The 25,324-nt window shown below is 36.4% G+C and overlaps 2 protein-coding genes and 1 non-coding gene across 4 annotated transcripts in view; 2 read left to right on the top strand and 1 right to left on the bottom strand.

The window, feature by feature from the left end:
- Positions 1-25,324, top strand: part of gpr84 (G protein-coupled receptor 84) — a 187,338-nt gene that overhangs the window by 95,342 nt on the left and 66,672 nt on the right. The window lies entirely within an intron of this gene.
- trnaq-uug (transfer RNA glutamine (anticodon UUG)) lies at positions 978-1,049 on the top strand. Its single transcript has one exon. It is a non-coding gene; the product is annotated as a tRNA-Gln (tRNA).
- On the bottom strand, positions 3,351-22,825 carry tns2b (tensin 2b). 2 transcript variants are annotated; one of them, XM_059570843.1, is made up of 26 exons: positions 22,126-22,825; positions 19,249-19,354; positions 19,105-19,142; positions 16,644-16,676; positions 15,776-15,810; positions 15,422-15,605; positions 15,287-15,337; positions 15,032-15,154; positions 14,478-14,542; positions 12,313-12,396; positions 12,122-12,234; positions 11,810-11,870; positions 11,566-11,641; positions 10,653-10,782; positions 10,473-10,535; positions 10,269-10,385; positions 8,785-10,083; positions 8,318-8,378; positions 7,376-8,217; positions 6,018-6,242; positions 5,837-5,914; positions 5,675-5,752; positions 4,956-5,124; positions 4,606-4,674; positions 4,282-4,311; positions 3,351-4,068 (listed from the first exon to the last, which is right to left on the bottom strand). In XM_059570843.1, the coding sequence occupies exons 1-26, from the start codon at positions 22,237-22,239 to the stop codon at positions 3,924-3,926; spliced, it is 4,389 nt and encodes a 1,462-aa protein (XP_059426826.1). In that variant the 5' UTR covers positions 22,240-22,825; the 3' UTR covers positions 3,351-3,923. The 2 variants fall into 2 exon arrangements, with proteins under 2 accessions (XP_059426826.1, XP_059426827.1); XM_059570844.1 differs by lacking the exon at positions 4,282-4,311.

Here is a 25,324-nt window from a genome sequence, read left to right as displayed (position 1 = left end):
TAAAACATTATCAGCAATACATTTTGTAAACAGCAATAGTATTACTACAGTGTTAATACAGTATGATTTGCTGTTGTGCAATATAAGGCTGTTTGGGGGATTCAAGAATTTAGATTGATGTACGCTTCAAATAAGATTTGTGTAAAATTAAGATTAAATCAGCTAGAAGGTTTATTATTATTATTATTATTATTATTTAGTAATGAAAATATCTATTTTTTTCTTTTTAAGATCAGCCAAAAAGAGGAGACAACGATCATCTTTTGTGCTACATTTACTCGGAACGAAAATTTCACCACGAAAAAACATGGAGGAAAAACAGTGGAAAAAAAATACCAAAATAAAGAATTTTTACAAACCAACCATTCGTTGACTCTTGTAAATTATTGAAGAATCAGCTATTTGTGAGAGTGATTTTTTTTGCAGATGTTTTAGGTAACGATTAAATGAATACGTTTAATCAGTAAACACCCATGATTGTTTGTGTTCGTTTTGTAACGATCTAATGCGCATGTTTCTCTCTAGAAAGGCATTAATAAGTTAATAATACGATTTAAACCCACGGAGACTGTGTGTGCGTGCAAGGTTGCCTTCAGTCCGACAGCACGATCTGAAGTTAATCAGGTCCCGGTGTGTAAGCGGCTAAACATAACACAATATGATATGAAAAGACATAACGTAGCGGTAGTGTAAATAAATAAAACGAAAAGCTAATACATTTCGACAAACATTAAAGTAGGTAATTATTTATACAAAAGTAACTAAAAATAACTTACTGTTGGTTTGCTAGAAACTGTCATTGACTATAAGCTAATTTAGAGACTAACATTATAACCTTAAATACTTGAATTAAGCACAGCAAATTCACGTCAAATATGCATATACGCGCAGTTTGATTGTAAAAACAGTTAACATACCATAAAACTATGCGTGATAGTAAATAATTAGTATCGTTATGTCGCTCCTCCTGGCAGTACGGTCCCATGGTGTAATGGTTAGCACTCTGGACTTTGAATCCAGCGATCCGAGTTCAAATCTCGGTGGGACCTCGTCCTTTTGAAAATGTAGAAAAAACTAACGTAGTCGAAGAATATAAACAAATGCAATGTCGTGTTGAATTAGGATAAAGCATCATCGAGGTACCTCCGTGCAATGTTGTTAATTAAGCTCATGTATGTTTACAACCCCTGCTGAAATAACCAGCTTGAACTGGTTGGCTGGTTTAAGATGGAAGTAGCTGGTCTCCCAGCCTGACCAGCTAAGGAAGTGGCCAAAACCCTTCTAAAACCAGCCTGCGGACCAGCTAAGACCAGCTGATCTTGTTTTTTTGTTTGTTTGTTTATTTTTTCAACAGGGAAAACAAACAATTAGTGTCTTCAGGAAGCCAGTGTGCTCATATTACAGTTATTGATGAGAAAGTGTGGGCTGATTTTGATATTCGATAACTGGTTATGGTGAAAGCAAAATGTGTGACAGTAAAACAAACTGTAGCCTACACATATCAGCACTGTGAAAATAACCCCTCCATAATTCTGTTGTTGATGGCCATACTTTGTTTGTAAACATGGAAATAACAATATGTATGTGATGAAATAATATAATCCATGTAATCTATTTAACAGTGATTAATTGTAAAAACCATAGAAGTTGTTTTTAAACTCTAATTCTAGATAGTGGATGTAGGCAAATTGCCAAACTTTTGTGACTTTATTCTTCTGCTGATATCTTGCACGCATATATCACAATAATTGCACAATAAAATATAAATATAATAAAATCTACATTGTGCAGAGCACATGAAAGGTATATTTTGATTACAATCTGCTGGTAGCTAGGAGATAAATTGTATTAAGCATAATTAAATGGCTCATAATTACAGGTCAAGCTTAGGATTGTAGACCACACCTAAGCAAACTATGCTTAACTGGCAACAAGCAAAGACTAGCAGTGCTTTTGTGACACCCTGAAGTATGTACACATTTTAGTTATTGTGATTTTTAGGAAGAAAAAGTTTTTTTTCATACACTGATTTTCAGTTTACATATATTATATATGTTAAATGTAAAAGGGAAGCTGAAACTGTCATGTGTAAAGTACTGTCTATTGCTGAATGAGATCGGGACTATTATTATGAAAATGAGGACTCGTATATAGAAGCGGTGTTGCGCCAGCGCCCTCACAATTGCTGGAGGTTATGTGCGACACAGACACGTTTGCTCCTGTCTCCTCAAATTTTCCTGTGTTTACAGGTATGACTTTCACAATAACAAAACAACATCCACACGAGTTATTTAATTCCTATCTGTATGTCCATATTGCGAATATATTGTTTATGAATGTTACGGTTTTTGAAGATATTGAATATGCGTAGATCATCCGCTATTTTGTGAATGCTGTGAAATGGATTCATGTGATTTGTTCGTGATTTATGCATTTAATTTGATTCATACAGGCTCCAGTTACCAGGTTATGATATTCATTATTTTTTATTCATGTTATATCTGTGTTTGTGTTAATCAGAGTTCATGTGTGACATAAATATTAACGCACTTCTCCAGACACTTTCAAACAGACTTTCCAGTGAAAACGAATGTAATGCAATTCTATTTCCTGTCAATATAGAAGGAAAAATGAATGTTAAGTTAACAGGATGGCATATCTTTTCATAAGATCAGTAACTAGAACGTTAAAGGTGTATGGTTTACATATATTTCTCAGGTTCTTAGGCCTTACATGTTCAGTCATGTGTGTTGACTTTATGCTCATCAGATACATTGTGACTTTTCTGAGTAGATTTAAAAGAGCAAAGTGGAAAGCTCAAATGTGTGTTTTTTGTTGTGGGAAAAATAGGAAAAATGGAAAGATAAACTGAGCATTGTTTTGATGAGAAAAAGAATGACATTTTTGCATTAATGAGAATAGAAAGAGTTATACTTTATTGAATAACAATGTAAAAAAATACATTTAATAAACAATTGCTGGAGGTTATGTGCGACACAGACACGTTTGCTCCTGTCTCCTCAATTTTTCCTGTGTTTACAGGGACTTTCTAATCTGCCAACACGGCCTTCTGTACGGGGCGTGTAACACTTTTCTTCAGTACTTAACATAAAGAGAGTGAAGCATGACATGATTAACACATTTAGAACCTAAACAGACTTTAGATTTGACAGTTTAATTCAAGTAATCACAGTGTTTTGGTGCGTGATCAGTTTATTACAAAAATAGTTTACAATAACCTCAAGAGAAACAGATCTCTGAGCACATTATAACGGCAAACCTTAATTAAATAACATAACTGGAAATCAAATTTTTTTTTTAATTTAATAAAAAGGAGTCTCTAGGCACTCCTGTTTGTCATATTTTTATTAATATTTTAAGTACCAAAAAGTATGAATTAAATGCATCAGCTGCTAAAAATATGACTTTGTGTCTTGTAAAGGCCATTTCGAATAGACCATTTAGCTTAAAAACACACAAACACAAAATAAATGAAAAGAAAAAGAGAACAACACCATAACAGTCATACAGCTTTGGCATCCTGAGTGATATAATTAAAGGCCCATTTTCTCAACCAAAAATAGGTTTGAGCGTCGAAAACGTACTTTCTCATTTATTTACCCATTAGATATACTCTTCCAAGTTGTTTTTCTCATATATTTTATTTTTATTTAATAAAAGGCATTTCGTTTGAAATCACTTCATAATGCTCTGTTTCAACACAACCAAATCTCACTGATATACACTAAATATGAACATGACAGAAAAAAGAGGAAGCCTGCATAATGAGTTGTCGTAAAAGTCAGTTTTGTGTAGCCCAACGGGGAATACTTCTCTCATTCTGTATATAGGCTAAACATAACACTGACAATTATCCACTGCAATACTATCTTGTACGCTCTGTTTGGTCTCCTATAACGTGTTCATTTTCGCAGCTGTTGAGGTCCCAGCATGACTTTATTGATGAAGTTCACAATGGCCGAGGCTGGCTGCTCTGGGTCCAGCTCTGCAAACAGGTGACACACGTTTCCCAAACCACCGCTGCGCCGTGCAACAAATCCAAACATCCTATAGAAAACAACTAGATATCAGAGATCATGGCAGATTGTTCATTTAACAACCATTTTCTTTATGTGTTTCATATCACTGGTTATTCTGAGTGGAATAAAAAGATATACACTTGTCTCACTCCTACATTTACACATTTGGGAATAAACCTCCTGAAAGCACAAGAAATGCTACACTGAAAGAGAATAGAGCTGTATAAGTAGAAGCACTTACTTGCAGGAAGTGTTATCAGCATCAATCCACCTGGCACACACACACACACACACACACACACACACACACACACACACGTACACAGAGGCTGAGCAACATGTAAAAGCAGAGCAAGTGAGAAAGAAGCATAAAAGAGGGTAGGAGAGCCCTTGTGCAAAATAAAATAAATATAATAATAGTACGTTGACAGCCTTAGATTAGCATAAGAGGCAAACCACCTCCTCTAGACTACGTTCAAAGCAATGTTGTCTTGGCCATACATTAGAGATACAGTATGTTGTAGATTGGACTTGTACTTCCTAATGATTCCATCTTAAATCTTACCTTTGATCCAGTGGATCCACACTGCTGAAAGTCACACTATGAATAGGGTAATGTCGCCTGAAAAACAGTCTATATAAAGAAAAAAAAAGAAAGCGATGAGGAGTGAGGTCTGTTTTTACTTTTCAGTGTCTCCGATTAATTTTTTTGGATATGAGCCATACAGGCCTGTAGTTTACTTGAATGGCTAAAATAAGTAACTTTAATCTACTAATTAACTAAATAATTTAATCTAATATTTGAAGGATCGGGCTAAAAATATGCTTGGGGAATGATTTAATAAAGCTTTGTTACAATATAAACTGGTTTGTTTGGCAAGCAAAACGTAGGTGTTGTTGGACGTGTGTTTGTACCTGCGCTGGTTATCAGTGAGGGTGATGCCCTGTGTGGACACTTTGAAGTGGACGACTGTTGGTGAAGGACGAGGGTCCTGGGTCAAAGTGCACTTGGTTGCTTTGGAGACGGCTTGTGGGCCAGTCAAAGACTCTGTTTCCACTGAGTTTAGGTAGAGAACATTACAAGCTGACAAGGAGAGAGAGAATAACAAAGAGGAAATTAATTACTTTTGATAAAGAATATTGAATATAACACACTGAGATTTATCAAACTTTTTTTTTTTTAGCAATAATGCATAAAATTAATCAAAAAAGACTGTAAAGACGTTGACATTTTTATAACATTTCAATTACATGCTGTTCTTCTGAACTTCTGTAAACTGTTTCAACTGTAGTAATTAAAATGAATATCTATTGTGCATCAAATCAGTATATTATTATGATTTCTGAATGATGTAACAGTTAAGATTCTTAAAAAGCAAAACAGTTATTTTAAATTGTAACAATATTTCCCAGCAGTACTTTTTTGTACTGTAATTTGGTCAAATAAATACAGCAATGGTGAGCAAGAGACCCCTTTCAAAAGCATTAAAACATTCCACATTAACCCCAAACTTTTGAACGGTAGAGTATATAACTCTAATATCCATCTTAACACTTAACACAAACTTATTGTTTTCCCCACCATCCATCCTTCAAAAAAATAATTCAAATAAAATAAAATAGATCAAACTGACCTGCCCCCTGTTTTAATAGGTCTGCAGCTGTGCTGGTATTAGTTCCACTTTGCAACTCTTGCAGTTCTCCTACAAAATCTGAGACACAAACACACAAATCAGGCAGTTGTTGCACACTTATTATGAAAAAAAATAAATAATAATCATTGATTGTTGTATGACCTCTATCTAGGATACGTAGAACACAAGGAAGAGACACAGGAGTAATGGAGTGTTGATAGACCAAAGCAGCGAGGGAGCCTGGATGAAAAGAAACATCAGAATTAAATCGATAGGGGGTGCTGTTTTCAACAGAGCATTAGAAAATAATTCATAATCAGGGCACAATCTTTTTTTGTCTCACCAAAATATGTTTCATTTTGACAGCCTTTGATCTTCACTCCTTTAGGACCACTCTCAATCAGGAAGTGCCTAACAAGCTGCTCCTGTGGGTTGCCCGTCTCTCCATGGTTACTAGCGTGGGCTGGAGGTGTGCTGACTTTCAGGGCCAATCCATATGCGCCTTGGAATGAATTACTATCCCTAATGAGGAAGCAGCCAGGCTCCTTATCTTTTAATACTGCAATGGCTAAATAGAGAAAGAGATACTTCTGTTAATAGAGTGGCAGGAATATTTATGAAATGTACATCACCTGCTAAAAATGTAATTACTACAAACTAGATTTAAGAGACGTGAAGATAAGATATGAATATCATTAGTCTGATGATTGATTAAAAAATTAATAAATCAGCATTAGTTTTAATTTGAGAATTTATTACTTATTATATATTTTATTTATATATATTATTTAAATGTATTTTTAATTTATTCATTCAAATTATCATTATTAATTTATCATATTGGTTTAAATTTTGAGCAATACAATAAATCGATAATTATTCCCATTCTGTTAAATAACCAATAAAAAGCTGATATTAAACTTCGGTCACTCTTTAGTTTGGGGACCAATTCTCAGTATTAACTAACTATTAATAACCACATTTGCCTGAGTAAACTCCTAATTTGCTGAAATGAATTGTTTTAAATATCACAAGGGAATTTGGCATTACAATGTTATAATGTACAGTATGAAAAATAGATATACATTTTAAAATTTGCTCAAATTTATCACCACATAAAGAACTACTGTAACTCTATACTAAAACTAACTTTACATGTACACACACATTATACTCACATAAAGTGATGTATACTGTCTCATCTTGAAGGTTTATATCGGTGCATAATTGAACCTATATTATCACCCAGCTATAATCTGTTAAATGCTGCTAGATATTAAGATATTATAAACATTTACATCATGATTTTATGTAAAGCTGCTTTAAAACAACACTTATTGTACTGCTAAACAAATTGACTCAAAGGTTTAACAGTGTTTATAAATTATTAGTGTTCTTAAAGATTAACTTAGTGTTAGATAATAGCAAACATCTACATTTTAAAACAGGGAAAATTAGCATATGCAAATACATATCTAATATCAACCTATACCAATAAATCAATGAAATGTCCAATTGTACACACATATTGTGCACTACTTATGATATACCATGGTAAAACCGTAGCACAGAAGGCTACACTGCCTAAGTCAGTGTCATGGTTCTGAATGGCAGAGAATAAGTATAGGCTCACAATATCTACCAAATGCATACATTGAAATAACACTGATGTAAGCCCCACTAAAATGCAGATGTTCTCACCCTGGTCTCTGGAGATGCCAGGTTTGTACCAGTACTTGGAGCTATCCTGGACAAACTTAGAGCTGAGGCGGTTCTCTGGCTCCTCCATGCCACTAGAGGGGGTTACTTTGCATTTAGATGCAGGAGGCAATTCATTCGTATTAGTGGAGAAGGACACATGGAACTGGGCAGAGGAAGTAGAAGGCTTTCCAGCTGATTTTATTGAGGAAGTGCCAGTACAATCAGACACATTGTGAAGGGGGGATGAGCGTTGTTTTTCAGGGAGAGGAGGTTGGGGTAGGGAAGCTGGGATGGTGATCTCAGTGTAGCCTGTATAAGGTACATGAGGCACCGTCAGAAGAGGGTAGCTGTATGATGCTATAGGAAATGTTGGTGTGATGTAGCCGTCAGGGTCAGGGGACGATGCTGTCAGGTCACTGTTGCTGCTTTCCTCATTACAGTCAGTTAAGGTTGTCATGCTTTGCCTTTCAGCATTTATGTTAAATGAAGGGAATTCAGAGGCAGAGCTTCTCTCTGAAGAACAAAGAGGTAGTTGAGGACTTGTTGAGGTTGAAGTAGAGGTGTAGCATGAGCTGGGGTGCTCCACTTTATCCTGTTCTGATTCTGGAATTCTGGTGTTGAGAGGTCTTGGGTTGTGGGTTTGTACCTGCACTGACTCCACAACTTTGGATGACGGTGGGTTAATAATGAGGGTGGTGTTAGATGTAGAATCTGTGATGGGTGTTTTCTTCATATTTTCCTCTGCTCCAATGACAGCCGAGACAACAGTGATCAGAGACCCAGGGAAAGTTTCACCTTCTAGAGCTTTGCTGTTCATTGGTTCTCCCACCTCCAGTGATCTCCTGTTAGAATACACAGTGGAACTTAGGCTGATAGTCCATTAAATCCAATGTACAAAATAAACTGTGGCTGCAAGATTAATGTACTCGAAGAAACAATTACCTGTGAGGAGAAAGGGCCTCGTTGTGACTTTTATCAGCATCTAAAACATTAATACGTCCATCTACAAAACACACAAAATAGAATGTACGATAGATTAGATTAGGAAAGTAGAAGAAACTGAAAGTTAAAGGGATAGTTCACCCAAAAATGAAAATTCTGTCATTATTTACATCATTTAGTTATACAGACTATTTGTGTTTCATTTATGGTACATTTCTGCCCCTTTTGAGCTTGACCGTATCAATCAACAAATTTTGTGTACCTTATTAGTGTTCCACAAAATAATAATAATAAAAAAATACAGTTTAGATGACTTAAGGGTGATGAACAGAAGTTTCTATTTTGGTTTTTGGGGTCTGGCATTATAGCACAAATATTTCTGTTATATACATTTAATTTAAAAAAAAACTTGTTTTAGGAATGCATTGGTTGTTATAATTTGTCTACAACTGTGTCAATGTGATTACCGTTAATGCCATGCTGTCTCTCTTCAGCTGAAGCATTGTTGTGATTAGCTCGTTTAGGAGATGGAGTTATAGCAATGGAGGAGGAGTTTGGGGAATGACTGATGGAGGCATATCCAGGACTCTCTCTGAATGGTTGTGGAGAGCAAGGACAGGGTGGATGAGGGCTGTGGTAGCCACTGCTCTGGGGACTGGGATATGGACTGAGTGGTGTAATATGTTCAGGTTGAGCATCTGAAACATATACAGGTTGGTCTTGTTTTGGGACAGTGTGGCAATGTCCGTATGATGAAGATACTGGTGACATTGCTAGTTTGCATCGCCAGTATTCCGCCTCTTGAACTCCCTCCCAATGAGACCCCACCCTTCCATCCCTCCAGTGCATAGGTCCCTCCCTCCTAATCCCAAACTCTGCCTCTCTAGACCAAGGATGAGCTTCTAATTCTCTACATCGTAAAGAATGGAGGGCAACGTCCTCTCGTAAGTGAGAACAGTCCCTGCAGGAGCACGATGTTGGTGGAGTCGTGCTGTAACGTAATTCTCGGTATGGACTGGAGACCAGTGACTGATTAGGGGTTAGGGTAGGCGGGATGTGGGCATGGCTTTGAGGGAGGGCGGAGTAATGAACCACAGGACATGCTTCCCCAGAGTAGAACGCACGTGTCTGTACAGGAAGTGTCTGGGAACGGGAGGACTGTGAGTGGGAAAGTGGCGAATAAAGGTGGGTTTCTTGAGTGGGATATGAGTACATGTGCCTGATTGTTTCTGGGCAGGGATGGTGCAGACATCGCCCTCTCTCCCATAAAATATCAGGCTGGGATACACACAAGTCTCGGACTGGCAGTGGGGCAGTGCGGCTGCAGGGAAGTGTGTGGTGTTTGGGATGGGGTGTTTGTGCAAGTGCATGCAGGCTGGTCAGGTCTGGATCACAGAATGAATGAGTATGGGAATACGGGCGAGCATAACCAGACTGAACGGGCCGATCCGGTCTCACGGGAGAGCAGTCGCCATCGTCAAGAATTGCGGTTTCTCTGTGTCTTTCCCTGTCTTCATCCTTCTCTCTTTTTTCTCTTAAGGGTGGAGAGAGGGATTTGGGTGGTGCTGAGGAGCAAATTGTGTCTTTGCAGAGCGAGAGAGGCTGGATGGAGAGATGAATGGGAGGAGTAGAGGAGGAATGACTGGGTGAATGTGTGGAGGTTTGGATGGAAGTCGGGCATCCGCTGGGACTGGAGCCTGGTGCTCGACGCTTCTTCACTTGAGCATACAGACTACCGTCCAAAGGCCCACGTGTGTGACAGATATCTACCAATCACAGGGAATACATAGACAAAAACCATATTATTTGCAGTCACATGGACATTGAATATACATGGACATCTTATCTTATCTTGTACTGTGGCCAACAATTTTTTCAGTTAGTTTGATAGCAATTCAAGTTTTTGTAGCTTGACTTGCTACAGGCTTTGGGCTAGACTGAGTGCACATACCCTCAACACTATCCTCATGGTGAAGGTTAAAGTTTTCATATGAGTCCCAACGCACAATAGGATCTGCAGTGCCGTAATCCACAGATATACCTGGGTCATTTCCCTGTACCTCTCCACCTAAAAATACATAAAACACACAGATAGCATTAAGATAGAGCTAATGGAGCAAGGGATGAAGAAATAGTGCAGTTGATAGATGTGTACCTCTTCTTTGCGGGCCAGAAGAAAACAGCAACTCCACTGTAGCATCCGCAGGGAAACGGTCATCTACACACAAAGGCGAATCAGAATAATCATTATACAGAAAACACACTTTATTCCTCTGCTTCTGAGCAGTCGGGGCAATGGAGGGGACAGTCATACAAACAGCGCCTGTGTGTTTACCTGTGCAAGCATGGTCAAGTTCTCCTTTGCCAAAAGCAAGCTGAGACCCATGAACACTACAGGTGTGAAACTGGACTCTGAACACACACTCTCTTTTACACACATCTGAGAGACGGTGATAACACTTCACCTAAGGACACACAATAAGAAGCAGTTTTACTGCAAAAAAGCATGGTCGTTTTGTAGTGAAAATGTGGTGCTTCTCTCAACTCACCTACACATTGCTTGGGTGTTAAAGGTGGTTGTTAGGACATTGATATGTGGTTTCTAAGGCCTTCTGAATGTAAAATGTTGCTATGCGGATGAGAGTGTTTATGATATTTTTGTGAAGAGTTATATGAAGTTATATGAAGTGTTTATGATATTTTTGTGAAGAGATATAAACATGTTTAATTTGGGCTTTTATTTACATCTAAACAGTGACTGACATACATACATAGAGGACATCACATATGGTAAAAGCAAAGCTGAAAAGTGTGTGCATCATGCAAGAGAACCAATGAAGTTAGTTCTTGCGTGTGATGAACACTTGAGCACATTTGAGGTTCTGTGTTTACCATATATGATTTGTTCTATGCATGTTTGTTTATATGTGAATTAAAGCCTAAATTAAATCTGTTCATCATAGAAAGTGAGCAGCTACCTGGACTTCTAGTGTAGGGACATAATCGACTCAGACCTCATTAGAAATTTGTCTTATGGGTTTGGAATGACATGAGTGTGAGAGAATTATGATAGAATTTACATTTTTGGGTGAACTATCACTTTAAATATGGTCATTTAATAATGTGGTGATGTTTTTTAATATGCATTTCAAAATATTACTCCCTCCAAAGCAGTGGCTAGCAAGCAGGTTATAAGAAAATCTTATATAAGAAGAATGTATTCTTGTGAAATGTTTGAGGGTACTTACCAGGATGTCTCCCTTCAGCAGTAAAGCTGGTTCAATATTCACACACAGAATCTTCCTGTTAGGGCTCTGAATATCACTGTAACACACACACACACACACACAAAAGTAAGAACAGTCAAGAGAGGACATGACATGATAAGCCCCAGAGGTCAATATTTCAGACTGCACGCTTTGACCTCCATGCCACAGCGCTGAAAAACATCACTGGAAAACAACATGACACTGGCAAAACAGACCCACTTACTATTTGCCTGAAGAATAGACCAGCTGCAATGACTGATAGATCTTCAAAAAGGGAGAGTAACCTGCGAAATGCAATGAATAATGGGGAAACAAAATTAAAGGGATCGTTTACCCAAAAATAATTAACTCACTCTCATGTTGTTCCAGACCTGTATGACTGAAGAAAGTCATACAGATGAGTACATTTTTACTTCAACTACCACTTGAACACATGCTAATTTAAAATATTCATACATATTTCTGTTGTGTTTTCCTCAAAATCAATTCAGAAAATACAAAACAAGGCCTGATTATGATTGAACAGGTTGTGTACCTCCTGCTGACTGGTTGTTGAGCAAAGCTGGAATATGAATTTTATGCAGGAACAGAGGGGAGCTGTTCATTTTTATTGCACCCGAGAGAAGACCGGCAAAATAATATATATATCTGCAATGACAGAGAGAATATCATGACCAAACTAGAACAAGTTATTCTGGAACAAACAGAAATAAAGGTTGCTCATACCTGTTCTGAGATGGCTGGAGAGAGGAAGAGATTTTATCCTCACAAAATTTGCTCATAGCAACTGTCGAGAGAGCCTGATCTGCCCTGCACACAATCATACAGAAAGAAAGTCAAGTGTAATTACAATAAAGTGCTCCCGAAGGCACTGCATAACAGTTTTAATGGTTTTGAAAGAAGTCTCCTACGTTTACCAAGGCTGCATTTTTTTTTAAATAAAAAATGCAGTAATATTATGCAATAATATTACAAATTAAAATAACATCTTTCTAATTAATTTATTTAAAAATGTCATTTATTTCTGTGATAGAAAAGCTCAAACAGCACTTTTTCAAAACAAAAATGTAAAATTTTATGAGCCCTTGCTCAATAAAACTTAATTTCTTAAAAAATAAATAAATAATATATATATATATATATATATATATATATATATATATATATATATATATATATACAACCCGATTTCCGGAAAAGTTGGGACGTTTTTTAAATTTTAATAAAATGAAAACTAAAGGAATTTCAAATCACATGAGCCAATATTTTATTCACAATAGAACATAGATAACGTAGCAAATGTTTAAACTGAGAAATTTTACACTTTTATCCACTTAATTAGCTCATTTAAAATTTAATGCCTGCTACAGGTCTCAAAAAAGTTGGCACGTGGGCAACAAATGGCTAAAAAAGCAAGCAGTTTTGAAAAGATTCAGCTGGGAGAACATCTAGTGATTAATTAGTTAATTGATATCAGGTCTGTAACATGATTAGCTATAAAAGCTTTGTCTTAGAGAAGCAGTCTCTCAGAAGTAAAGATGGGCAGAGGCTCTCCAATCTGTGAAAGACTGCGTAAAAAAATTGTGGAAAACTTTAAAAACAATGTTCCTCAACGTCAAATTGCAAAGGCTTTGCAAATCTCATCATCTACAGTTCATAACATCATCAAAAGATTCAGAGAAACTGGAGAAATCTCTGTGCGTAAGGGACAAGGCCCGGAGACCTTTATTGGATGCCCGTGGTCTTCGGGCTCTCAGACGACACTGCATCACTCATCGGCATGATTGTGTCAATGACATTACTAAATGGGCCCAGGAATACTTTCAGAAACCACTGTCGGTAAACACAATCCGCCGTGCCATCAGCAGATGCCAACTAAAGCTCTATCATGCAAAAAGGAAGCCATATGTGAACATGGTCCAGAAGCGCCGTCGTGTCCTGTGGGCCAAGGCTCATTTAAAATTGACTATTTCAAAGTGGAATAGTGTTTTATGGTCAGACGAGTCCAAATTTGACATTCTTGTTGGAAATCACGGACGCCGTGTCCTCCGGGCTAAAGAGGAGGGAGACCTTCCAGCATGTTATCAGCGTTCAGTTCAAAAGCCAGCATCTCTGATGGTATGGGGGTGCATAAGTGCATACGGTATGGGCAGCTTGCATGTTTTGGAAGGCTCTGTGAATGCTGAAAGGTATATAAAGGTTTTAGAGCAACATATGCTTCCCTCCAAACAACGTCTATTTCAGGGAAGGCCTTGTTTATTTCAGCAGGACAATGCAAAACCACATACTGCAGCTATAACAACAGCATGGCTTCGTCGTAGAAGAGTCCGGGTGCTAACCTGGCCTGCCTGCAGTCCAGATCTTTCACCTATAGAGAACATTTGGCGCATCATTAAAGGAAAAATACGTCAAAGACGACCACGAACTCTTCAGCAGCTGGAAATCTATATAAGGCAAGAATGGGACCAAATTCCAACAGCAAAACTCCAGCAACTCATAGCCTCAATGCCCAGACGTCTTCAAACTGTTTTGAAAAGAAAAGGAGATGCTACACCATGGTAAACATGCCCCGTCCCAACTATTTTGAGACCCATAGCAGAAATCAAAATTGAAACGAGCTCATTTTGTGCATAAAATTGTAAACTTTCTCAGTTTAAACATTTGCTATGTTATCTATGTTCTATTGTGAATAAAATATTGGCTCATGTGATTTGAAAGTCTTTTAGTTTTCATTTTATTAAAATTTAAAAAACGTCCCAACTTTTCCGGAATTCGGGTTGTATATATATATATATATATATATATATATATATATATATATATTGATTACCTGGGTAACGTGTTTAACTATATATATGTGTGTGTGTGTGTGTGTGTGTGTGTGTAAATACCCAGCTGATATCTTGCTATAATGCAAGTAAGCTGCCACAATCACCCCTGTTTTTCCTTTGTTGCCCTGAGAAATTGGCAGGTAGAGAAAAAGGAAAACAATAAATATAAAAAATATACAACTATTACAACTAATACTAATATTGGGTCATGCTTTCTAAGACACGAAATTTTATAAAATGTAAATTCTGTCATCATTTGCAAATATGTTTGACCAGACTGACGTGGTTAATTCAACTTGCTGACTGTTATCTGGTCACAGAGTTTAACAGTCCACTAGAAGGAAGGATTGAGAGTTCTATGGACTTCTTTTATGATACTTTTATAGTGCTTTCTGTAGTTTCAGTGCCAATTCATTGTAACTGCATGGAAAAGAGAGTATATTAGGCTAAACTTTTCCATTAGAAAGGCAGTCATTTGAGTTTGGAATGACTTTCGAGTAACTAAATGGTGACAGAATCTCATTTTTGGATGATCTATTCCTTTAATAAAACTGATGACATTTAGACACTTTTAGCTCTTATCTATTAAATTTCAAATAACTTCTGATCACAACCTTGCAGTGCAGTACAACCACATTCTGGGGGTCAGAGTTAAACCAGTTCTCCATGGTTTTGCACACAGCACATATTTTATCAAGGGACGGGGCATGTAGATCAGGCCATCCAAACTCCTCAACCTGAAATACAGAAACAAAGGCATACATCAAAACAAGCCAGCCATAGACTGACTTTTAAATGAAGATATATGCAAATTTAGTTAATGGAATAATACATACAAAGCCACTTTTAATAAAACAGCAAGAAGATACCTTTGGATTTAGTTTGCAGATGTCATGGCGTTTCTCTGACAAATTTATGAGCTAAGAAGTAAAAGAGACATAAGAGTGATAATTCACGTGGCTTTAAAACTCAACAATTATGAAACAGAAATAAAACTAACTCACCAAGAACTTGTCTTGATGTTTAGATTTCAGCATGGCCACCACTTCCTTAAGGTTAGAGCTGTAACACTGTTCTTCCAGGTCAGACAGGTAGAGGACAGAGATGATACGCTCAGTTATGTAGGTCAGGTCGAAGTCATAATGACTGCCCATCAATTTCTCCATAACGCTCTCCATTTTGTCTCTCCTGTGAAACACACAAAAAACACAAGAAAGTCACACTCAGATACAAACAAAAGAAGCAGTGCACCTTAAAAAATAATGATGATTCTCATACAACATGAATGGGAGTGATGACAGATTGTTACTTTTTGAATGAGCAAATGTTGCTGTTAACTTCAGGAAATTTGCTCTTACCTGGGAGGAATGGTCATCTGGTTTTGAAATGGGGGCTAGGAAAGATCGGAGTTAAAAGAATGTGAATTAAAAGCAGGCAGACATGGTGCAGACATTTCTTTAAAATTGCAATTCATCAAACACACTTAGTAATTCCTTTAACCTTCCTATTCTGATAATAATGACTCTTTTTATGGTTGACTCCAATTATGCCTTTGTAAAAATAATGATCATTTGAAAATTGACCTCGTATTTCCTTACAGATTGTTTTAATATGTTCCTCTGATATCCCAGCAGAAAGAAATTACATAAGGTTACTGAAGCAGGCATGCACTTTTCAAAAATATCACTATTATCTAATATAAATTCATTGTTTTTTGCTTAAAGTCCATTTAAACTCAGTCAAAATACATGGTAAAAATATATATACTGTATAAGAAATTGAAAGGAAACCAACCGTAATGGATGTCTATAATGTGTATATTAATCAGAAAATCATGGGAATATGCACTACATTTATTTATTTTGTTTTATACCTGAGGTCTCTGAGACCCCAAACATAAGTTACATTTCTATTTTGTCGTATGAATAGCATTTTAAAGGTTAAACTAATAAATGTAGAAAAAGTTAACATTACATAATAATAATATTAATAATACTTAAATGATCCCTACCTGAATAAACTCAAAAATCTCCTAAATGTAGTTGCTTCTGAATTTTACAGTGCAGGGGATTCTGTGTATAATAAGTTCTCATAAGATTCATAAAGTCTCAGCTAGATCGCTCAGTGTCAGTTCTGCTAAATTCATTCATGTAAATGTAACACAGATGCGATCTTAAGTATGACCTTTAAGATATATGTTAAAAAGCAGCTTGGGGTAATACTCACTGGATCTGAGATAACTTCACAAGGGACAGAGACCTGGACGAAAGACAGACAGAGAAAAGTGTGTATTATACACATGGTAACCAAGTCTCTGATGCATGATTTGGAAGGTTTAGACATCAAGAGCATATAAGAGACACATACCAGCCTCTTAAACATACACACACGCAGCTAACATACTTTGGGGCCACTGGGTGACTCTCCATTTTAAGACATCCTCTCTGTCCTCATTAGGTTATTATCACACCAGGGGACATCTGGTACTGTTTAACGCTGTCTGTGAGTGTGTGTGCGTGCACATATTTGAACACGTTCACTTTGCTTCCTTCTCAGTAATTAGTTTAGACATACCATTTTAACTTACAGACTGACACAAATGGCTTTAAAACCATTTTGTTAATATATGCAATTAAATGTACAGTTGAGGATAAAACCATATATTCCAGAGGTGTAAATTAAACCAAAGTGTTAGAGAATCTGCCATTAGAAAACCTAAATAGACCATCATTTTACATATTTGAGGATGGGTATAAGTGTGATGGGGGATATTCTGATAGACTGACAGACAGGAAGTCTGATGTGGACAGAGGGTGGAGACACGTGTATTAAGAGAAACAAAAGCAGCTGATCTCTCCATCCAGGACGGATGAAATGCCTGCTGGCTTTATGAACTATTTCAACTACTCTATTTCAGATGACCAGCTGTGATAGTGCCTCTGATCATGAGTCTGTTTCACCATGTAAGTCACGAATGTTCACTTCATTGCTGCCTTAAATTTAAGTAGATTTTGTAAATTTAAGTAAATTTTGTTCATTATTTGAGCTCTGACTTTGGATTGACCTGCTGGAAAACCCAGCTGTTGAAAGTTGAAACTAACAGGTTGCTATGTAACAGGTAACATAATGATAAAATCATATTACAGTGCAGACAAAACAAATCCTTTATGAGGGATGAGGAAACACACTGGGGTTCATTAACTGCATCCTGTTTTAGCAGGTAACAAGTAATTGCAAGTGAAGCAGACACAATCATACGCTTACACGCAATCACTAAACAAACATAAAGATAAATGTTTATATATTATAAACCTTAACAACCCTCTGATTTTATCTCTGTCATGTGTCAGTGTGTCTTACTCTCTTCTCTCTTCTTTCATTCCATATATTGCTGATTCTCTTTTACTGGATTTCTCTTTGTGCCAAATAGTACATACACACATTGATTCTACAATCTAAGTATACTTTATATTTCCCAAAAGCAAAATGAATTACCGCTTTGATGCCCCTTTAAAAAAGGAAAAGTGTCTGTACCTTGCTCAGATGAGTCCAGTTTTCTAGAGTTCCTATAGCATACACATACAAGTGCTCTCCTCTCTTTCTCTCTCTCTTTCTGATCCTCTCTCTTGCTCCCACCCAACTCTTCCTCTCTCTCTCTCTCGCTCTAAAACCAGGCATGGACTGTAAGAAGTATTCAAGTAAATCATGCTTAAAATGTCAAAATATTTACTTGATTATTGCACTTTTTCATTGTTTGTTCATATTATATGCATTACTTGATCTGGATAAAGGTCCCACAGACAGTTAATGCATTACCTATCAAAGCACAAAGAATTTGTTACTGTATTAATTAATTTTGTTAACATTCTCATGCTAGCTCAATTTCACTGAATACTAACAAATGCAACAATACATTTTATTAATATATTAGTAAATGCTGAAATTAATATTAACTAAGATTAATATACTGTATACTTTTGAAGTAATTAGTTAATGTTAACAACTGTAACCTTTTTGTAAAGTGTTACTAGTATCATATTCTATGTTTTAAGCCAAACCAACTAGTATAGTGAATTTCAATTTTAATACCATTCATCTTTCTTCAACCATGCACTGGGGTATGAATAATTATGGCTGCATTGTTCTGACACTTCAGGCAAGGCATTTACTTAAAATAAAAAGTAAATTAACTTAACTCAAAACATAAAATAAAACTGTTGCCTTTTTAAATAATAATATTTATTTTTACTGATAAGAAAATGTAAAAGAGAAAGAAAGTGAGCAGGAGAAATAATAAGAAATGGAAGGAGATAAAGAGAGGAACAGCTGTGGTGTGTAGCGTGCGGATACAGTGCTGTATATCTGTGTGATGCACTGTTGGCATTCAGTGACTGACTGCAATTTCTATTAATACCAAAGACAACCAGAGTTCATAACTAATCTGAATTAGACATATTTGTACTATATTTGTGAGTGACACACATCACAAGACCAAAAGCCACCAGGATAAACACATCGCTACAAGGACCCATACAGTCACTAACAACGAGAATGCATATTCTTCTGCCATTTCCTTATTGGTTAAAACAAAATCAAGTAATCCCTGTTTAGCCAAAGTTTAGCCATATCTTTCATATTATATTCATAAAAGGGATAGAGTTATATTTCAGCTGTAAGAGAATCTTACCTTTTCCTCGCATTTCTTATGAACTGCAGTTTTACACTCTGCAAGGAAAAAAATGGCTTAATAAATACAATAGAAAATAAGAGGAAATTTCAGCTAATATAAGTCAATATAAAGTCATCACAGTAAAAAAAAATTATGTTTTACCTCTGCAATACATGCCATGGCTGTCGAGAGCTTGACTGCAGACAACACAGTGGTGTTTCTTCTTGAAGTTCCTCTCTTTAAAGGAGTGTGAACCCATCTTCCCCAACTACACACACACACACACACACACACACACACACACACACACAAGACCTCAAAATTATACAGCAGCAGATTCTGTGGGATCTGTATGTATGTACATTTGGCAGGAACTATACCCAAACACATCTGCCAACCACAAACATGATATTAAAGAGCACTGAGCACACATGTCCACACGCCCCCAGTTGTGGTGATATGAAGAGAATAAATCAATCACTCATATGGAGGTGATGAATGAAAATCATGTTTGTTTTGGTAATAGTGTTGTGATGATAGAACTGTTTCAAAACACACTGTTCCGGGTGTGTGTTCACAGTGTGTGTGTGTTCACTGCTGTGTATATGCACTTTGGATGGGTTAAATGCAGCAACCATACTTGGCTAAACGTCACATCATTTTGGCACAATGACCAGATACTGCATAAAACAGATGGATGTGGATCTATCTATCTCTAGATGTCACATCACACACACATACATACATACATACATACATACATATACAGTATAAAACAACTCACTCTTTGAATAGCATTTATAACATTTTGTTGATAAAATATCAACAATGATTATAAAAACATATTTGGTAAGACATTTGTATAAGATTTTTAATGGTGAAAAGAGGAGTTTCTTATGCTCACCAGGGCTCACCAGAAAGAGTACGTTATTAGAATTTAAAATCATTTTTGAGCATATTTTATCACACAGTCCTTCAGAAATCCTTGTAATATATCGATTAGGTGTTCAAATAACATTTCTTTTAAAAACAGTTGTGCTGCTTAATACCAAGTTACATGTTTGAATTATTATTTTATGAATAGAAAGTTCAGAAGAACAACATTTGTAGCAAAAAACACCTTCTGTAGCAATCTAAAAGTTTTTACTGTCACTATTGATAAATATTAATGCGTCCTTGCCTAATAAAAGTATTAATTCTTAAAAAAAAAAAAAAAAAACTACTGACCCCAAATCTGTGAACGGTAATGTAGTCCTACATAGAAGATTGCTAGGTTTATCACGTGACAATGCTGCCATCTACAGACTGTAAATGGTAAGTAAACAATCGCTATGTTACAAGCAGACTGGTGCGTAACTTTTTTTAAGTTGTAAACCGCCTCAAACAATATGTCTAAAGATTTAACGGAAAATATATCTCTTCTACAATAATAGAGACTGTTTTTTAAAAACACATATACCGCAGTTCATTCATCATTAGTTTAAAGGTTATTTTCATAGACTTTATGTTTACATATTGCGAGCATGTGGCAACCAGATTAAAAAAAAAAAATCGCGTTTCATGTTTTTTATTTTTATTATTTAAAAAGCACGGTTTCAGATAAAGGACTTTTTCAGGTCTCCACCCTCTCTCTGTGTCTCGCTGTCTCCAGCCAAAGTTCGGCTCATGGATAAAGCATTTCCCTCCACATATCCAACACACACACACAGCCACAGCTTTCTCCTCATGCCTTCTCACATCTTACTTTTCTTCTCCTCTGAGTCCAAAACTGATAAGGTTACTAGAATTCAGAGTGAGAGAGACAAAAAGGGTTTTCTCTCTGCTACTGTTGGTTGCTGACATTTTGAAATAAGAGTTTTGGCCGTGCTAATAGGAATTCTCTTACACTCATATACAGACTCACATTCCGGGCAGGAGTAGACGGGAGCAGGTGGGAAGGCCGAGGTATGCTTCCACCGTCCCAGAATTCCACTGTCTATTTTTAACCAGTCTTTCTGACCACAGGATCCCTAGGAAACGTGTGTGTTTGTGTGTATGCTTCCATGGCTGTGTTAATCTGGCTATTTGTCTGTGGTTATGGAATATATATATATATTTTTTCTCTTAAGAGCACAGCACACATGACATGTGTTTGTCACTGCCTAAAATGTGTTATGTGAAATGGAAATGTTCTATTTATGTACATTTTCCATCTTATAGGCGCGTTTTCTAAGGGCACATAACATACTAAAGCTGTCTGACCCCAAAGAGTCAACCTGCCGCCAAATGACGGACATGAAAGTGTGACTGCAAGTGAGTGTTTGAGTGAGTTAGGGGCGGGGCAAAAATATAACCTTACACTTGCAATGTCTATTAAGCTGCATTTTGAGCAGTGACAGCAGTATTAACATTAATTACAAAACCACTTAAAGCAAGTATATAATATAATATAATATAATATATTGCAATAAAATATAACATTAATGAATTAATGCATTTAGTTTCATGAACTAACAAAGACATTTTTTGTATAATTTATTAATCTATATTAATGGTTATTGGTACAACATACATTTTAACATTTCAGGCTGAAGAAAATGAACATCATATGAATTAGGAATTAACACAAATTATCAATCAACAGTATACTTAACATTAAACCGGATTAGCAAATGCTATAAAAGTTTTACTTTTGTTTTTTAGTTTTCATAATACCTAATGCATGATTTAATGCTAATGAATGTAACCTTATTATACAGTAAATTAACATTACTACATTATATAATGCAAAACAGATCATTAGTTAAAAAGTCACCATTGAATTAAAAATAACAAGTTGTATATGTTTTACATATGTTCTCTATTGACCCTCAATTCAACGGATCCCCATTTGAAAACCCTTGACTATAAATATGACTGCAAATATGTAATGATTTACAGAAGACATAAAACAACCATTGATGTAGACCTACTGCACTCATTGCCTGGAGATCTCCTTACCTGTATATGACCCCATGCTCTCTCTCTCACACACACACACACACACACAAGCGCACGCACCTCTGTTAAGCTGAGAATCTCTGCATCCTCTGTGAGGTCTCGTGTTTTCGGGGGGGCCAAGGGCTGAGGATTTCTCTCTTTGACCCAACGCTGCTTGCTGAAGACACAACCCATTCTACTTGCTTAATTTCTCCTTGAAAATACTTTCCTTCTCCTCTTACACTTTCTTAGCCCTTCTTTTCCTTAGTCTTCAGTCCAGGTTGCTTCTTATTTTAGGTTTTCCCTGTCCTCAAGGACGTCTCCTTGTTCCTCAATGCCTAAGCGTCCAGTTCCAACACGGAATCATATTTGTAACACCTTCTTTTCCACACACTCTCTCCCACTTCCAAAGTCTCCCTCTTCTGTCTCACGGGGTGTCTTCCCTCTGACTGTCTCTTGAACCCCTCACATGCACACTATGTAACGCCCTCCTCCGTCTCTCTCGCAGCTGTTTTTGGCAGGCTTACGTCAGACCCTTCCTCTTCTTTGGCACTCGAGCTCTGCTCACCCACTGGGAGCCATCACACACACAACCCCTAAGGCTTGTATTCCAACATCTCTCCACCACCCAGTCCCTAAGTCCGCACACAAAGAGCATTAGGTCTTCTGTTCCTCCTCATCTCCATCTTTCATTGGCAGAATGAGACAACAAAGCATCTGTTCTTGTTCTTTCACATCCGCTCCGTCCAAGCAGCACTCGCCTCGCATCTGCATGTGTGGGTGCAATGCTGAATAAGTTACTGTGAAGCACATGAAACCACAAAAACTTTTCCATGAATAAAATTCCATTCATAATAAAGTTTATATTATTTATTAGAATTAAAAATGGGCTGCAGGGGTGAAGAACCACCATCTTCTTCCTCAGGAAACAGTAGATTTGTAACATTTTGACGTAGAAATTAAGCATTTCACTTCACTTTACAATTATATTAATGCAGGTTACATGACAGATCTGGCATCTTCTGAATCTTCTAGTTGAAGACTTTTTATAAAAATAAAATAAAATAAATATCATGACCGAGTTTTCAACATACTTCCACTGGACAAAAACGCACAACTTTAATTTATATATATATATATACATATATATATATATATATATATATATATATATATATATATATATAAAAAGTGCATTCAGGCTAATATTTTTTACACAACATCCTGGGAATCAAACCCACAAACTTTTGTGCTGCTAATGCAATGCTCTACCACTGAGCCACAGGAACACTAGATAATAGATAAACATAAAAATATTCTATAAAACAAAACAAAGCAAAATAATTAAAAAAAAAAAAGTTTAGTTTAACACTCACCACTTTCCTATCCATTACATAGCTACTTTTCTCAAAATATCTACACTAAACTGTTTGTCAAAAACAAACTACAGTTCACTACAATATAAAGTAATTTGCATTGCAAATAATGCTTATATGTCTATTATTCATGATGTAATTACAGTATAGCATGTGGCTAGATATTCTGCAGTGATAGGCCACTGTATTTCAAATTCTAATGTTTCTGATTATTGCAGAATTATCATATAGCCTAAGCCTACATACAGAGGCGTCGTGCCCATTCAAAGTGAGGGGGCACGTACCCCCTCAGATTTCTGAGCCTAGTGGATTTTAAATGCAGCTTCCAAACGAAAAAAAAAAAAAAAATTCAGAATAATATTTTTTATATATTTGATACAATCACAGCGGTGTGATTAGATCGTTCAGTGCACAGCATCAGCTGCTAAATTCAAATCTGCGGTCGCTGGCTGGCGCTGAGCCAGAGACAGACGCGTTCGTACAACGCTTCATGATAACCAATCAGAAACTATTCTGTTGCGCTTATGGATGCAATGGCCAATGAGAGACGTCCAGAAGAGTCATCACTGAAACGCGGTGTTTTGTTCACTTGCTCGCTGACTGAATTATTTAGCGAATTCTCTCATCAGAAACAACAAAAAGTGCAGATGTGCGTACGAATGTAAGTAAGATATTCGTTTCTTAATGTAAAGTGCTTCAGTGATTTTAATGGGAGTTTTTGAGAGTGCCTGAACTCTGGCTAGACTGAATGAAAATGTTTTTTGATAATGTAAATGTTCTTTACTGTCTGTAAAATGAAAGTGTTAAAATAAGTATCTTACAATATTGTTATTAAAATTTACATTAAATGCAAATTCAGTCGTATTAAAAATATTTTATGGCATGATATGGCACTTAAGTAAAAAGTCAGGTTTTTATGTGTAGTTAATAGATTACACTACATTTCCATATATTGATCAAATAGCAATCTATAAAGGTGCAAAACGCGTTTACCTACACATATTTGAGAAACGAGATATTTCCTGATATATTAAGCATGTTTGGAATTGTTTTGAATAAAAAGGAAAAAAAATAATAAAAAAATAAGCCTATATCAGTTATACAGTGCTTTCGTAGAATGACTTATACTCCCGACCCCCCCCCCCCCCCCCCCCAAATGTGCCCCCTCAAAAATCATGAATGCATGACGCCCCTGCCTACATATAAAGCAGTTTATAAACAATCCATGGAATCATGAGGTTATAAGAACTTTATGACCTCATTGTGACTGCAAGGACTGTTTTTACTGTACTACAACATTTGCACACGCAAAACTATTAAGTAAACTAATATAAAGACTCAAACAAAATCGTTACCAAAAGCTACCAATACATAAATGTTTTTTTTTCTTGGTTACTCGTAAGGTCACTCTAGTAGGTTCTGTGTTCAGAGACCACCAGTAAGCACCAACTGTCATTCTACAGACAACAGAAACAACACATACATGCACCTGACACAGCAGAAAACAACACTGAACACACAAAAGCACTGCATCTGTCACTAGAGGGCTATTAACACACAGGAATGCAGTTTCACATACCGATGCTTTTTGTTTCTTACACCCAAGATGTCAATCGATTAAAAAGGTCTAACTGTTAAATAAAAAAATAATTTATTCTTTCTAGAATATGTACTATGGTAATTCCATCGTATTCGTGTCATGGTTCATTCGTGAGTAGCCTATAATGATATTATCATCTGATACCATTCTTGTAACGTTACGTTACCACGGTAAGTAACTTACATTATTTGTCTAAAATCCCGTTTAAACCAAGGATAATAACTGTGGTTAACTATACAGTTTAAATAGTGTCTAAACGTGTCTCAATAAATGATCTGAATCATTTCTATTACTATTTTTATAC

Source organism: Carassius carassius, chromosome 17 (assembly GCF_963082965.1).
Source record: "Carassius carassius chromosome 17, fCarCar2.1, whole genome shotgun sequence".
NCBI classification, from domain to species: domain Eukaryota; kingdom Metazoa; phylum Chordata; class Actinopteri; order Cypriniformes; family Cyprinidae; genus Carassius; species Carassius carassius.
The sequence above is the reverse complement of the archived record's forward strand: the minus strand, read 5'-3'. Positions and strand labels throughout refer to the sequence as shown.

Coding starts and splice junctions, on each gene's coding strand:
- tns2b (XM_059570843.1), bottom strand. CDS start 22,239: ATGGGTTGTGTCTTCAGCAAGCAGCGTTGGGTCAAAGAGAGAAATCCT. Junction 15,338..15,421: donor AACATCAAGACAAGTTCTTG/GTGAGTTAGTTT, acceptor TTTACTTCTTAG/CTCATAAATTTGTCAGAGAA. Junction 10,386..10,472: donor TTCTGGCCCGCAAAGAAGAG/GTACACATCTAT, acceptor ATGTATTTTTAG/GTGGAGAGGTACAGGGAAAT.